This window comes from Notamacropus eugenii, chromosome 3, assembly GCF_028372415.1.
Source record: "Notamacropus eugenii isolate mMacEug1 chromosome 3, mMacEug1.pri_v2, whole genome shotgun sequence".
Lineage (NCBI taxonomy): Eukaryota > Metazoa > Chordata > Mammalia > Diprotodontia > Macropodidae > Notamacropus > Notamacropus eugenii.
In genome coordinates, this window is record NC_092874.1 from 244,818,200 (window position 1) to 244,833,760 (window position 15,561).

Sequence of the window (15,561 nt, forward strand, 5' to 3'; positions counted from 1 at the left end):
TTTCACAATAACCCAAAGCTTTGAGACAGAAAGACCCTGTTTAATATTTTAAAATATTAGTATTCCTGCATAGATGTTGTGTGACAGTAAATCATCATAGTCTCTTGGTGAGCTGAAATTGCAGATCACCCAAAAAAGCAGTAGAGAAGCATGTGGTGAGGTATTCCCAGGGCCTTCATTTTGGGGAGGGATGAAAGTGGCCAGTCTTCATTCTATTCCCCTCCATGCTTCTGATTTTCTGGATTTCGATACAATGTTCCAAAAGTGGTACATTCATCCCTGCCCCTAAAACTCCTAGTTTTCTGCTCCCTTTTGCAAATTGTCTTTTTAATTCCTTTTGTATATTGTCTTTCTACTCCTTTCTCTGTGTTAATTTCCCCTTTTTAGAATATAAGCTCCTAGCGGGCAAGAACTGTATTTCTTTTTGCTTATATTTCTTTCCCCAATACTTAGCACTATGCTTGGTACATAGCAAGCATTTAACAAATGTGGATTACCTTGCCTTGTTAATTGTAACACCTTACAAATGAAAGATTATATAGATGTGGCATGAAGGATGCCATCAGAGAAAAATGTTATGAGAAAAAAAAATATGGATAGGTCATCACATAGAGCAGTGGACAAATCTCTGGATGTTAGATCCATCGGTATGCCTGCAATGTCAGGAGAACATATAAGAAAGACCTTTCCAGAATATTGGGTGGACCCCCAATGACAAATTATGAAAGGACATAGATATTGGACTCCAGAGTTCTGGATGGTTTTTTTTTATAACCCATATTAAGGAGGCATGTTTGTAAAATACTTTTGTTTGTTAAGTTTTCAGTCTATAAAACAATTGAACAAATGTCTCCATCTATAAAATAGTTGCTGATTAGCAGAGGGAAATTAAGTTGATTGAAAAAAGTAACCGAAAGCCTGAAAAAGTCAATGCAGTTTTATTTCAAAGGTGTAGAAATGACAATTAGGCCTAGCAAAGGCTCTGGGAGAACTGAATTATTCATTCATTTTTTTTAAAGTGTGTGCCGATGTACCAATAAATAAAATGAAGCTACAATTTTTATCAGTCAGAAAGCAATAATGCATGAAGGAAAAAGGTGTTTAAAACACATCTCTTCCTTTTTTCATAATACGTAGGATTTTTTGTGTCTCTTTTTCCAAAATAAATTTCATGGTACTCCCTTTCCCCCGCATTAAAGGAGCAAAATAATAGGATAAACTTTGTGCTCATAAGCTCCTCTGTAATAAACTTATAGCATGGAGGGCTTTTTTCTCCGTGAATGACAGTATTATTATGTTAAGACTCTACTAGGGTATCATATGAATAATCTAAATGAAAAGGTGTCAGGTTATTTGTCACAATCACTTTCCACTTACTCTCACACTCTATTTGAATGAGAAAGGTAGGGAGTTGGCAAGAAAAAAAGAGAAAGTTAAAATAACTAAACATTTTATATATGGAATATTAAAATATATGCATCCTTCTGTATTACCTTACTATTTAATAATTGCCATGAATTGTATTAAACATCTGGCCCCCAACTGGCCTCTTTAGAATATCTTATTTTCTGCTTATAGTAATTCTTTCCTAATATAACTTAGTAATGGATTCCATATTTCATCATATTTTCCCAATTTATTTTTCAGTTTCCAGATTACCTTTAGGCTACAGGACTTTTAAAAAAATTTCAATCAAACATGGGGATTTAATATATCTAGGTGCGTAGGTGAGAAAAGAATGTGTCTTTGCAACCTTTCTCTCAATGCCCAGACCCAGATCAGATTTTTCATTTGGGATAATCCATTTGAGCTGATGCAAAAATACAAAAATCTGGCCAAGCCAGGACTGCTTTCTTCTCTTTACCATTATGTTAGCTTTAAGGGCTCATTGCAGATCTTCCCCGTTCTGTGGCACTTCTAGAACATGTGTTTGTGTATTTCAATATCGTGTATTTCAAGCACTTTTCTTTAGTCATTTTCACATAGTCCCTAATCTAGAGAGATAGGCTGGACAACAACATAGTTTGTGACAATTTCTGAACTTCCTCCTGGTTTTATAAATTTCCTCTTACCCTTATGTTAATTCTTTTAAACCCTGCCTATATTTCCAAAAGTTTATGCCAGTTCATATTGGCAGTTCTTAACCTTTTCTTGCATGTCATGCCCCCCTTTTGCAGGCTTGTGAAATCTCTGAACCCCTTCTCAAAATAATGTTTATTGCATATTTTCATAACTGAAGGGGGAAAATCCCTAAATTTCAGTTAGAAGTTAGTGAAAATAACAAGGTAATTTTTCCCCCATCCTATTTCATAGGCCCCCTGAAATCTCAGCTTTGAACCCAGGTTCAGAACCCCTGATATAAATCCTAGGGGTTTAGGATGATAGGGATGATAGAAGTTGCATTTAGTATAAGTACGCAAACATGGTGAGATGATCGAGATCGCGGTGGGCTTTGAGTCTTGGGTTTTAGTTGTTTTATTTTACTTTGAGTCTGTTTTATTGGCAAAAGATACCAAAGAATTTATTGGTATACATCATACCTATTACAATGTCATTATCTATGTGTCACCCCTGCCTCCGGTGTCTTTAATTTGGTACTTTAACATCCTATAGAAACTCAAGCTGCTTCAGAAACCTCATACTCTACTCTGAAAAACTGAATTTAAAAAAGAAAGGGAAAACACATTTCCCTCTTTGGCTTTAGATAAATTCACTGCGAGATCAGGAGCTTGGGTTGCCATGACAGTGATTTGAAAACAGTGCGACTGCAGAATCTAGTTTAACTCCGTTTAGTGCAACTCATTGCAATTCAACAAACACTTATTTTGCTCCCACTACGTGCAAGTTACGTGCTGGGGCTGTAGATTCAAAGACCAAACAACACCACAACAAAACACAGTCCTTGCTGGGGGATACAGAGATGAAAAGAAGGAAAGAAGATTAAAAAAAAAAAGGATTCCTTCCCTTCTTGTTCAGGAGTGTCCGACCCTTAGTGACCCCCTTGGGGTTTTCTTGGCAATCATACTGGAGTGGTTTGCCATTTCCTTCTCCAGTTTATTTTACAGATGAGGAAACCAAAGAAAACAGGGTTGAGTGACTTGCCCAGGGTCACACAGCTAGAAAATGCCTGAGGCTGGATTTGACTCCAGGCTCAGCGTTCTATCCACTGAGCCAACGGCTGCCTCTCTCCTGCCCTTAAGGAGCTTAAATTCTACTGGTTCAATTCGGATTTGGACTACAGAACCCTACGTAGAATCGCTTGAGTGCTCCCACAGCAGATCAGAGATTATCTGTACTAATCCTCTTCCCCAATTGTAAGGGAGGGGGGTTCCTTCTGTTCCCTTCTTCCTAATGTTGGTCAAGTTGTTTTTACGTGACCACTCAATGCAGTAGCAAAGGGCACCCACAGAATTGATTAGGTGACAAAGGTAGAAACGGCCGAATGGATAGGTGTAGACTAGGTGGGTGAAAGGAAGAAAGAGAAAGATCTTCTATTTCACTAGTGGTAGGTAAGGTGCCTCTTAAAGCGGCTGGCGAAAACGTGGTGCCCATGGATGGTAAGTTCCCTGAGGACTGGTTTTCTCCTGTCTCAGATCCCCAGGCGTAGGACCTTGCACTTCTGGGGTATTAAAAATTGCTTGTTAATTTGAGTTGAATTGAATTGAGGGGAAGCGTTTTCCCGGTAACATGTCTCTTGGGTGAGCTCATCAGAACCAGTAGCATGCCAGTGCCACAGTAAGCTGAAGGGGAGGTGATCCCCCAAGGGGGAAAGGGTAATAACAAGAAAATAGACCCAACTTCTCTCGCACGCCAGTGGAGTGAAAGCGAAACCTGGGCTCTGCGGGGGAGAGGAATTCCAGGTGTCACTCCCAAAAGGTAGTGAGTGAAAGCGAAGGTGTGTCTTCCTCTGTGGTAGTGGGGGCAGCAGGGAGGTATCTGCTGGAAGGAAATGGGAGGTGTCTCTGATGTTTATTTTTGCTTAGCAACCTGCGGCCAACTACTTCCCCAGCAGCCTGCCCACACGCGCCCTGCCGCCTCCCCAACATTCTAGGGACCGGAGAGCGGTCTCTTTGACTAAGTAAAACGTGGAGGGTGTGTTGGAAGCCCCCCAGCCCCTCCCAGGCTCTCAGGATTTCCCCCGGAGCCTGGCTGAGCCGAAGGGCTGTGTGGGGTTTTGGCTGGCTGAGGTGACCGAACAACAACTTTGGATATTTTAAACCTAGGTTTGGGGAGGGTGGATTCGTTTGGATCGGGGCGGTGCTGGGGCAGGGTGGGGGTGGGGTTGAGTTGGGGGAGCAGGGCTGTGGGTGAGGGCGAGAGAAAAGGAGGCATTTTTGGTCCGAGGCGAGAGGGGGCTCTGCAGACGTGTTCTTGGAGTGAGGTTCCCGGGGCCGAAGAGGAGGGGTCTTTGCAGATGACTGGGAGAACGGGGAGAGAAGCGGGGGAGGGGAGAAGGTCCGGAGTGGAGGGGGAGCCAGAGGTGGAGGGGAAAGGAGGAGGCTGTTTAAGGCTGCGGAGAGTTTGCTAAGGAAGACAGGGCAGGGGAATATGCAGCTGATCTGGCAGGGGAGGGGTTTCTGTAGTTAGTTGTTTAGGAGTGGGGCGAGTGAGTGAGTGAGTGTGTGTGTGAATGTGTGTGTGTGAGTGAGTGAATGTGTGTGTGTGTGTGTGTGTGTACGTGTGTTGGGGGGTTGGGTTGGGTGGGGAGCAGGGGGGCGGGCTTGCACTGCTGAGTGACTGCTAGGCTGGGAGGAGGGGAGCCCCGGCAGGCGGGGAGCAAGGGGCGGGGACAGCGCTCTGGGTCTGAGCCCAGAGAGGGAGAGAAAGACAGAGGGTGTGCGTGAGTGTGAGTGGATGAGGGTGAGTGTGAGCGTCTGAGCCCTGGGAGGAGGCCCTCCAGCCCGCCCGGCCCCGGCCCTGGCCGCTGTCCCCCGCTCGCTCCTCCGCGCCCCTATGTGAGGCAGTCGGGGAGGTCGGCGGCGGGGTGGGGGAGGGGGGAGTGATGTGCATGGGCCGGGGGGTGGCGGCGGGGCTGCTGCTGCTGCTGCTGTCGGAGGAAGAGGAGGAGGACGACGGCGGCGAGGAGGAGAGTAGGGGGCTCGCGGCGGCGGGCCCGGGTCCTGGGGATGCAGCGGAGTGTGTGTGTCTGGGTCTAGCTCTTCGGAGCCCGCGGCCAGGCGCCGGGGATCGGCGGCTGGAGAGCAGACTAGGAGCGGGCGGCGGCTGCAGCGAGGAGTAGCAGCAGCGGCGGCAGCCTGGGCAGCGGCATTGGCAGCGGCGGCCGCCCTGAAATGCATTTTCCTCTCCAGCGGCCATGTTAACCAGGAAACCTGCTGCCGCTTCTGCCGCCTACCCAGCTGGTAAGGAGGAGGAGAAGGAGGGGGGCACGCGCGCCGAGCCAGCCCCGCGCTCCAACCCGGCGGGGCCGCTGCAGCTGGCAGCCTGGGCCCCATGCGTCCGTCCCCGGAGACCCACCGTCCCTGCCCGCCGGGGCTGGGGCAGGGGGCGGGGGAGAGCCAGGTCTGAGAGGGCGCGCGGTCTCCGGAGACAAAGTCCGAGGCGAGCCAGGGCGCGGGCGGAGCCCGCTGAGGCCGGAGCGGCGGCGGCTGCTGCTGCTGCTTCGCGCGGGGGCTCGCTCGATCATTGTTCCCTTGGGCTGCAAATGCCCCCCTGGAAGCGGGCATGCACGCGTACTGGGGGCAGGAGGGCCGGTAGCGCCTTGGAAATGGGGACGGGCAAACCTAGGGCGACCTCCCGGGGGGCAGCGGCAGTTCCCCCCAGGTCGAGTTTGGGAATGGGGGTGGCAGAAGAGAGCCCTGGAAGAGTCCGAAAGATTGTTACACACACGTACACACAGACATATAGATACACACACACATACACACACACATAGATACACACACACAGACACACACATACACACACAGAGACACACACACACACTTACACCCTCGATCAGACCTCCCCCTCCCAGCCAGATGTCGCCCGAAACGTGCTCCAAGTCCCCCCAAAAGGCAGTCCCTTGGAGAACGCCTCTGGGCGCCCGAGAGGTGGCTTTAACTTTGCCAAGGCTGGCCGCCCTCCTCGGGGTGGCGGCGGCCCCGGGGGCTGGGTGCCGCTGTGCTTAGCGTTGGTCATTAACTTTTCCCGGACATCCGTCCTCCCCCCGCCCCCCCCGGCCGCCCCAAAAGGCTGCTGTGCGAGGCCCGCGCCTCCCCCTTCGCCTCCCCCGCGGGGGGTTGTTTTTGCTTCTCGAGGCCCGGGAGAGGGCCCCCGGCTGGCTCTCGGGGCGCTGGCCGAGGCCCCTGGCTTCCTCTCTGACTCTCTTTTGTCTCCCTCGTGTCTTCTCCAGGCAGAGGAGGGGAAAGCACCGTCCGGCAGCTGCAGGCTTCGCCGGGACTCGGAGCTGGGGCTCCCCGGAGCGGAGTGGGGACCGGCCCGCCGTCCCCCCTCACCCTGCCGCCTCTCAGGTCCAGCAACCCCGCGGCCGCTGCCACCGCCGCTGCCGTGGCACACACGGTGAGAGCCCGGAGGGGGGCAATGGAGGGAGAGGGTGGCCACACCAAGGGAGCTGTGCCCTCTGCATTGTACAGAGGAGGCAACTGAGGCCCAGGGAGGAGAAAGGACGCTGGAATACTGTGACTTGGCTGGGATTTGAGCTCCGATGGCTAGATCTCCAAACCAGGGCTCTTTCCACCATACCATGCTGCCCTGACTACGAAGTCAGGTCCTAAAAGCTGTGGCTACAGAGGAGGATTTCCAGCTTCATCTTTTCCTTTCCCTCCCCCCCACTCTATTTCCTCTTTCCTCGCAGCTTGCCTCCTCTCTTCCTGCCTTCCCATGCCATCCCTTCCTGCTGGTGAAGCACCCCTTCCCCACCCCCATATGGTTATTTATAGAAACAAATGTGCTAGGGCAGTCACTGGGCCCTACCCGGAAAATTGATCCCTGAATGAACCTCCCAGACCTCTCACCAGCCAGAAGGGAGCCATGCCAATGACCCATTGCATGTATAGGCATGTTTTATGAGTGTTTCAAGTTTGATCTCAACAGAGGGAGTAATTAAAATAGGAGGAAAAAATAAACGACCATCCGGCTAAAAGCACAACAACCACTAGGTCTCTATGGTTTGACATTGTAGCAATAGAAACCAACATCCCTGTTAATATAGGGAGAAGGGTACAAGTATCTAAGTATTTTAATAAGAAGGTGGCCAGGAAGCCCAAATATTTTGTTCCTGCTGCACATGCAAAACTGAATTTTGTACCATCAATGCTTTTCTCAGCTCCTATGGACAGACTATGTATAGTTTCTGCTATGGGAGAAGAAATGTGTTTGGAGGTAGTGAGGGGCTTTCTTTTTTCAGCCAGATCTTCCAATCCAGTTGAATTGAGCAGACAGCCCTCTCTGTTCACTGTTGGGAGTGTTTCCTAGAGACAGGGGTGGGGTGGGGTGGGAGGGGGCAGCTGGATCTGGCAGGTGCTTGCCCCAGAAATGACATCACTTAACAGATGGGAGTTTAGGCCGTGCCCTCTTTTATTTTTTTGCAGTAATGCCTTTTTTTTTTTTTGGTCAGAAGGAAACATTACAAGTGGATGGCAAGGTTGATAAAACTGCCTGTTCATGCTCATGAAGGGGAATATTGATTCCCCCCATCCTCCCACCCCAGGTCTATAAAATGGAATGTCTTCCTAACACTAATCTAGGACATTAGTGAGCTAAGAACTCACTATAGAGCTTAAATATTGTAATAGACTATGAGCACAGGTACAGGTAGATTTGTATTATTATATAATGCCTTAGAAAATATGCATTAGAAAATTTATTTGTTGAAGCCAAGTTTTATTAGGGTGTTTTTTTTAGGAGCCTGTTTTTTTGGGGGGGAGGGAGGCTATCATCCGACATTTTACTAAGTAGAATAAGTCCAGATTTTTACTAACTGTTATAATGAGGGGGTTGGACTTGAGTTCCATCCAGCCTTAAATCTGTGATTCTAAGTTTTCCCAACTTTAACTGTCATAAAATTATAAATAAAAATGAATAAAAAATAATAATATTTATAAGGTTTGGAAAACACTGAATATATTATCTCCTTTGATCCTTATAACAATCCTATGGAGTGCATGCTATCATTACTCCTATTTTATAAAAGAGGAAATTGAGACTGAATCATTTGCTCAGGGTGACATATCTGGTTATCTGAGGCAGGATCTGAACTCTATACTAAATGACTCCAAGTATAATACTATGCACTGTGTAATACCTGGCTGCCTGTATTTCACTCTGGTGTATCAGAAATGTTGTCCTTGGGATTGTTATTTGCTGATTCAACCACCTGTCTCAGAGCTCATCTTGGTATCAGCTTGTTGTACTTATGTGGGATTTTTTTTTTTCTGTAGAAGGAGCCTGGTCAGGGGGAGACATTGAATAGTAGTTAGAAATTTCCTAGAGGGTAAACTAGGAGGAATCCTAGAGGCTATCAAGATAAAGCCACTAATTTTACTGAAGAAAAGGAGGTCCAGAGATGATGAGCTTTCCAAGGTCACTCATGTGGTGACTGAATTTAACTCCGCCTACTGCATTTTGGCTGAGGCTGTTAATTCTAGTAAGTGTTTCTAGGTTATGGAGAAAGGCTAATACACTTTTCTGAACCTCTATCTCCCCACACTTGTCAGACTGTTAGAAGATTTTATTTTTAATTTTAGGACAGTTAGACCTAGGGAGAGCTATTTTTAAATAAGAGTGGAAAAAAACAAGACATTCTGGAGGGGGGAAAATGATCTTGTCATAGGAGCTTGCCCCAGCCTCTCTTTTCACAAATAGTAAGGAGGGCCTGAAGGGTAATACTAGGTTACACATATAACATAAAGATTATGCACTTTGAGATTTAACTTGTCCCCTTACCACCTTCTTCCTGACTCTCTGCATGTATGTGATATTATCCATCCATCCATCTATCCATCCATTCCTCCATCCACCCACCCACCCATCTATCCATCTGTCTGTCTTCATCTATCAATGTCTCTGTGTCTCTGTCTCTGTTTCTGCCCCTTTTTATCTCTTTTCTGTCTCTGTCTCCTTTCTCTCTTTCTTTTTCTCTTGCTCTTTTACTCTGTCTCTCTCTTTCTTTTTCATCTCTGTGTCCACACCTATGGTACATCTCCATTTATTTATTTTTGAGTATTCCAGGTAACTTTCTCCAGGTTATCTTGAGGCATATAGCATATGCTACTACTGTAGCATTTTCCTTATTTAATTTTCAGATGTAACTTGATAACATTTCATGGACTATTCTTATGCAAAGCATTCTCCAAGCATTAATCATCCATGCAAGAACTCAGTGGGGATTCAGTAAGTGATAGTATCCCCATTTAGTGGATGAGAATGTTTCAAAGAAGAGATGTTTCAAGAGAAGAGGTGGAGTGAAAATTCTAACCTTCTTGGATTCAATCTTTTTTTCCTAGATCACTAGACTGTGCTTTTGATGACATCAGAGTAGTGTATTATGACATTTAAGGCTCTTGGGAATGTTGGCCCTTTGAGTTAGCAAGGATTTGTCATTGTATTATTGGCAGTCATTAAAATTACCACCCTGAGTAGAGCACTGTTTTATATTTTTCAACATTTTTTTAAAAGTGTTCTTTGAGCAGAGCTCGTTGGCTAAAGGAATTTTTACAATGGAAGCAAGCTAGTCTAGATTAGAGACTGTCTGACAACTTCATGGGACAGTATGAGAGGTATTGATTTTTAAGTCTTGAGTTTATTACCTATCCCTGGCAAATGTATATTCTGGAAGTAATTCTAACTAACCTCTTCTTCCCCCCTTCTCCCAGAGATTTTTTAGGCTGCTGCAAATTGTTCCCAGGTTTTAGGACAAATGACTCTGCTATGTAGAATTGTTATTTATTTTAAAATGAGCTTTCACTGAATTCAAAGTCTCTGATAATAAGTACAATACAAGACACAAGGTCTAGAGACTTGGTCCCTAGAGATATTTGTCAATCCCCTGGGCTTTGATTCCATGTTTTTTTGTAATATTATGTATTGAGTCAATTCTCAAAAATAATGTAGTCCAATGTGGAGATTAACCAGGGATTGTTGACAGTTAAATCATAAAAAATCATTAGTTTCTAGAATCTACAAGTATTCATTCCATATGTCTTATGCAAAACAGAAATGTCTTTAAAGTTCTCAAATATCGAGTTGAACTTTTTACACTGAAAACAAAATTTCTGTAATACCACTGAGGGGCCTCCAAAATCCCAAATTTTATCTAATCTCTAGAAAAGCTCCAACACTTTTATAACCTTGCTGTGGCAGCTGTGAACTCTGCTGTTAGAGTTTCTCTACCTTGACCTGAAGAGATTGGCATTCTTGGGAAGATTTGTTCATTTTCATTTTCAGCCTTACTTACATTTCTTTTTGTTTTTGAGACCATTAAAAAAAGAGAAATTGTAGAGAACAACAAGAAACTAGACTGGCAAATGTTATAACTATTGTCCTGCTGCTTTTATTTCCCTAATTTTACCACTTAGGAATCTGCCCAGTATTTTTAAAAATATGTTTTTGTTCATATCTTTTGTTTTTTTGTTACCTAGATTTTTCCTTTTATCCCTCCCATTCTACCATCCCACCAGACATCCCTTATAACAAAGAATTCTGCTAGCCAGTATTTGGTATATGGTGAAAGTTACAGTTCTTACAACTTACGTGTTATTTAAAACATTCACTTTTAAAAGCTTTGTCTAGTTGATAATAGAAAAAAAATCCATTCTTTATTGTCTCTAAAATATTTAGGAAAAACTTCATGAGCATACATCATTATTTATGGCAGTCTGAAATGTCAAATGCCTTAGAAGTGTACTTGTAGCAAAACTTACTATCCAAATAGTTAACAGACTTTCCACATTTGCATACATAGTTTACTAAAATAATTTACTAAAATCTTGGTTGGCTATTGTGCCACTAAATTATCATTTACTAAGATAAACTATCCTGTGCCACACAATAAATTGTTACATTTCCCCAAAGCCGGCCAAACTCTCCCATGAAGGAGATCTTACGATTATAAGATCCTGAATTTAGAACTGGAAGAGACCATTCAGTTCAAGTACTTCATTTTTAGGAAATTGATGCACATCTATATCTGGTATATGAATGTATCCACATATTTGAAATATTAAGACATAGACCTCAGATAATTTAAAGGATATTAGATGTAGACCTTAGAAATAGAAATATATCTGTATAAATATGGATGACATCTAATTTCAGCATCCCTCATTTTGAGGGGACTGATGCAGAGAGAGGTTAAGTGATTTGCTGGTAAGTTGCAAAGCAGGCTCCCATCCCCTCACTTCTGGATTACTTCAGTAACCAGGTGGGTCTGCCTGGCATTAGTCTCTCCCCACTCCAATCCACCCTACATTCAGCTATTAAAGTATTTTCCTAAAGTGCAAATCTGACCATGTCACCTCCTACACTCCTTCCACCCACTAAGTAAACTCCAGTGGCTTCCAATTGCCTCCAGGAACACATACAAAATGCTCTGTTTGGCATTCAGAGCCCTTCATAACCTAGCTTCCTCCTACCTGTCCAGTCTTCTCACATAATATTCTCCAACACATTCTCTTTGATCCAGTGACTCTGGCCTCCTGACTGTCTGAACAAGGCACTCCATTTTTTGGCTCCTGGCATTTTCCTTCGCTAGTTCACTCTCTTTCCTGTGCTCTGATTACTGACCTCCTTGCCTTCCTTTAAGTACCAACTAAAATCCATTTTTTTATAGGAAACCTTCCCCAACCCCTCTGAATTCCAGTGCTTTCTAACTCATAATTATTTACCACTTTTGTTGTATACAGCTTGTTTTATGTATATTTGATTGCAGATTATCTCCCTATCAGATAGTGAGCTTCTTGAAGGGAAGGGACTATCTTTTACCTTTTTTTATATCCAAGGTGCCTGGCACATCGTAGGCGCTTATTGATTTGATTCAGATCCAATTGCTCTAACTCCAAATCCAGTGCTTTGTCCACTATGGAAAATTCAAGCCGGTTCTTCCTAGGATCAAACAGGTCAAAATGGAAAGGACTTGAGAGACCATCAAGGTCAACCCTCTCATTTTTAAGATGAGGAAACTGGGGCCCTAAGAAGTTTTCAGGTCACATAAGCAGCACATTAGGAAGGCTGGAATGTCCAATGCTGATTTGGGAACCACTGGCATACTCACATTAACCACCTTTTTTAGAAAGAAATACTACATTTCTGGTGGCACATGTACCGGAAGTTGAAATTGCTAACTAAATTCCATGGTAAAAACTGAGTTTTTTCTGTAGCACAAGGATATAGTCTTCTGGATTGACTTAGGTTATATTGACCATATGGCTTGGGGTTAGATTGTTTGTCAGAACAGATGACTTTTTATGGCTCTAGCTCTGATAAAAAGTACAGGACCTTTTAGATAAATAGGGTAAGGATTTTATAAGATGTCACTGTGAGTATCTGTTCCTGATTTGGTGAAATGAACACATGTCCAAGATTGATTGGGCTTGTTCTCCATTAAGAGTGTTCTCTAGCCAAACAGTAGAGGATTAATGTGTGTCTTTGCGTAAAAGGTCAAAATTCATATAAGTAGATGGAGATGACAAAGTACCTAGGGAGAAAGGGCAACTCAGGGGAAGATAGCTTCTTTTTCTCCACCTCCTCATCCTTCTCCTTTTCCTCTTTCTTTTCCCCCTCCTCTAGGCTTTTAACATCTTCACTGCCATCTTGTGGATTCATGTGTATGAAATGCCTTCAGGGTATATAACAATTTATTAATAAACTTAATTCTGGAATGTAAATTAAACCATATGGAGCAAGGTGGATGGGAAATCAATGTATTGAATGCTCAGCTCGTAGAGACAGACCCTTTATGGTCTAATCACAACTTGTATCTTTGACTTCCAGATTGCTGGTGGCAAGCACGTTATGAATGATCACCTGGTCATTGGCAGCCACACACAACTCCAGGTACAGCAGCTTTTCGAAGATAACAGTAATAAGAGGACAGTTCTTACTACACAACCAAACGGGCTTACAACAGTTGGTAAAACTGGATTGCCACTAGTACAAGACAGACAGTTGGACAGCGTTCATAGACGTCAGGGGAGCTCCAGCTCTTTGAAGTCTGTAGAAGGAACTGGGAAAGTGAAAGCCGCCTCTATGACACCAGAACAGGCAATGAAGCAGTACGTGCTAAAGCTAACAGCCTTTGAACACCATGAGATTTTTAGTTACCCCGAAATATACTTTTTGGGTCCAAATGCAAAGAAGCGCCAAGGCACGACGGGTGGGCCAAACAATGGTGGCTATGATGATGACCAGGGTTCTTATGTGCAAGTGCCCCACGATCACATCGCTTATAGGTACGAAGTCCTAAAGGTCATAGGAAAAGGGAGCTTTGGACAGGTGGTGAAGGCCTATGACCACAAAGTGCATCAACATGTGGCCCTCAAGATGGTGAGGAACGAAAAGCGTTTCCACCGGCAGGCTGCAGAGGAAATCCGGATCTTGGAGCACCTGCGGAAGCAGGATAAGGACAACAACATGAATGTCATCCACATGCTGGAGAATTTCACTTTCCGCAACCACATATGCATGACCTTTGAGTTACTGAGTATGAACCTCTATGAGCTGATCAAAAAAAACAAATTTCAGGGCTTCAGCTTGCCCTTGGTTCGAAAATTTGCCCATTCGATTTTGCAGTGCTTGGATGCTTTGCACAAAAACAGAATCATTCACTGTGACCTTAAACCCGAGAACATCTTATTAAAGCAACAGGGTAGGAGTGGTATTAAGGTGATTGATTTTGGCTCCAGTTGTTACGAACATCAGCGTGTCTACACATACATTCAGTCGCGTTTTTATCGGGCACCAGAAGTGATTCTTGGTGCCCGGTATGGAATGCCTATCGATATGTGGAGCTTGGGCTGTATTCTAGCAGAGCTCCTAACAGGTTACCCTCTCTTGCCTGGGGAAGATGAAGGGGACCAGCTGGCTTGTATGATTGAACTCTTGGGCATGCCTGCCCCCAAACTGCTAGATGCGTCCAAACGAGCCAAAAATTTTGTGAGCTCTAAGGGGTATCCCCGGTACTGCACTGTTACAACTTTGTCTGATGGCTCCATCATTCTAAATGGCGGCCGCTCCCGAAGGGGGAAACTGAGGGGCCCACCAGAGAGTAGAGAGTGGGGAACTGCACTTAAGGGGTGTGACGATCCTCTTTTCCTTGATTTCTTGAAACAGTGTTTAGAATGGGATCCTGCCATACGCATGACCCCCGGCCAGGCATTGAGACATCCCTGGCTTCGGAGGCGCTTGCCAAAGCCTCCAACTGGGGAGAAAACAACAGCAAAACGGATAACGGAGAGCACTGGTGCTATAACGTCTATTTCCAAGTTACCTCCACCTTCAAGCTCAGCATCCAAACTGAGGACTAATTTGGCACAAATGACAGATGCCAATGGGAATATTCAGCAGAGGACAGTGTTGCCAAAACTTGTTAGCTGAGCTTGAGTGCCCTAATGCTGGTAATCCGAGAGATACTATATTGCTGGGCCTTATTCATTTGAAACAAGTAGCTCAGATACGTTTTCATTTGCTCAATAATTTTACTTATTTGTATCTTTTTAGCACTTATTTTAAATGTAAGAGTTGTTCATTTTGTTTTTATAAAGTATATGGGGACAATGCTTTAAGTTTTTATAGTTTTAAAGAATGTTTTGTCTTCTAAAGTATGATGAGCCTTACTGTATTTCGTGTGGCAGAGTAATAAATGTCAATGGCAGGCCATTGATGACGACATGACTGTCATGCATTACAGCTTGGTGTCAGAGATAATTCACTATGTTTTTTATGGGTTCACATTATAGTTTCCTCAGAGTGGTTGCCCCGGAGGGCCCCATCTTCAACATTTGCCCACAAATGGAGAATGTACTGTTGTTTTCCATAACATTATCTGGGATGGAGGAGTAGGAGTGGTTAGGGTGGAAGTGATCTGTCCTCTGAAGGTACATCTGTGTCCTACAATTTTTTGAAAGGTCACTCTTAAGATCAGTGTCCAAGCAAAAGCAAAGATAAGATCCCTACAATAAATTTTATCCTATTAGCATTCAGACAGTGTGTAAAATGCTAGAGAAAGCAGACTGTGGGTGGATGAATGAAAATGGGAATCTGTGCGCTCTCCTAAATCTTACAATATGACAGATGAACAGCTTTGTAAAGAGAGGCATGTATTGCAAAATGTTTTAAACCTAATTTTAGATGTGTAGCCCATGGAGTATTTCTCCCTCTCTCTGTCTCTCTCTCTTTCTGTCCCTTCGTTCTCTCCTTACCTAACCTCCCCTCTGCCTTCCTTCTTGTCCCACTCTGACATCTCTTGCTTGCAGCCACAGTTTGCTTTTCTTTTCTTTTCAAGTAGACCCCCAGATTGTTAACTTAGAGAAGACTTTTCATTTCTGATGGATTATGACCTCAGTTGAAAACTCTAGGAGAAAAACTAGATTGACTAGCTATGTGTTG

The 15,561-nt window shown here is 44.4% G+C and overlaps 1 protein-coding gene across 2 annotated transcripts; it reads left to right on the forward strand.

Moving 5' to 3' along the window:
- Window positions 1–5,223: 5,223 nt before the first annotated feature.
- Window positions 5,224–14,862, forward strand: DYRK2 (dual specificity tyrosine phosphorylation regulated kinase 2). Of its 2 annotated transcripts, XM_072655304.1 has the most exons (3): window positions 5,224–5,360; window positions 6,353–6,519; window positions 12,949–14,862. In XM_072655304.1, exons 1-3 carry the CDS (start codon window positions 5,315–5,317, stop codon window positions 14,548–14,550), a joined length of 1,815 nt encoding a protein of 604 aa, XP_072511405.1. In that variant the 5' UTR covers window positions 5,224–5,314; the 3' UTR covers window positions 14,551–14,862. The 2 variants fall into 2 exon arrangements, with proteins under 2 accessions (XP_072511405.1, XP_072511406.1); XM_072655305.1 differs by lacking the exons at window positions 5,224–5,360; window positions 6,353–6,519 and adding an exon at window positions 9,579–9,737.
- Window positions 14,863–15,561: the final 699 nt, after the last annotated feature.

Coding starts and splice junctions, on each gene's coding strand:
- DYRK2 (XM_072655304.1), top strand. CDS start 5,315: ATGTTAACCAGGAAACCTGCTGCCGCTTCTGCCGCCTACCCAGCTG. Junction 5,361..6,352: donor TTCTGCCGCCTACCCAGCTG/GTAAGGAGGAGG, acceptor TGTCTTCTCCAG/GCAGAGGAGGGGAAAGCACC. Junction 6,520..12,948: donor CCGCTGCCGTGGCACACACG/GTGAGAGCCCGG, acceptor TTTGACTTCCAG/ATTGCTGGTGGCAAGCACGT.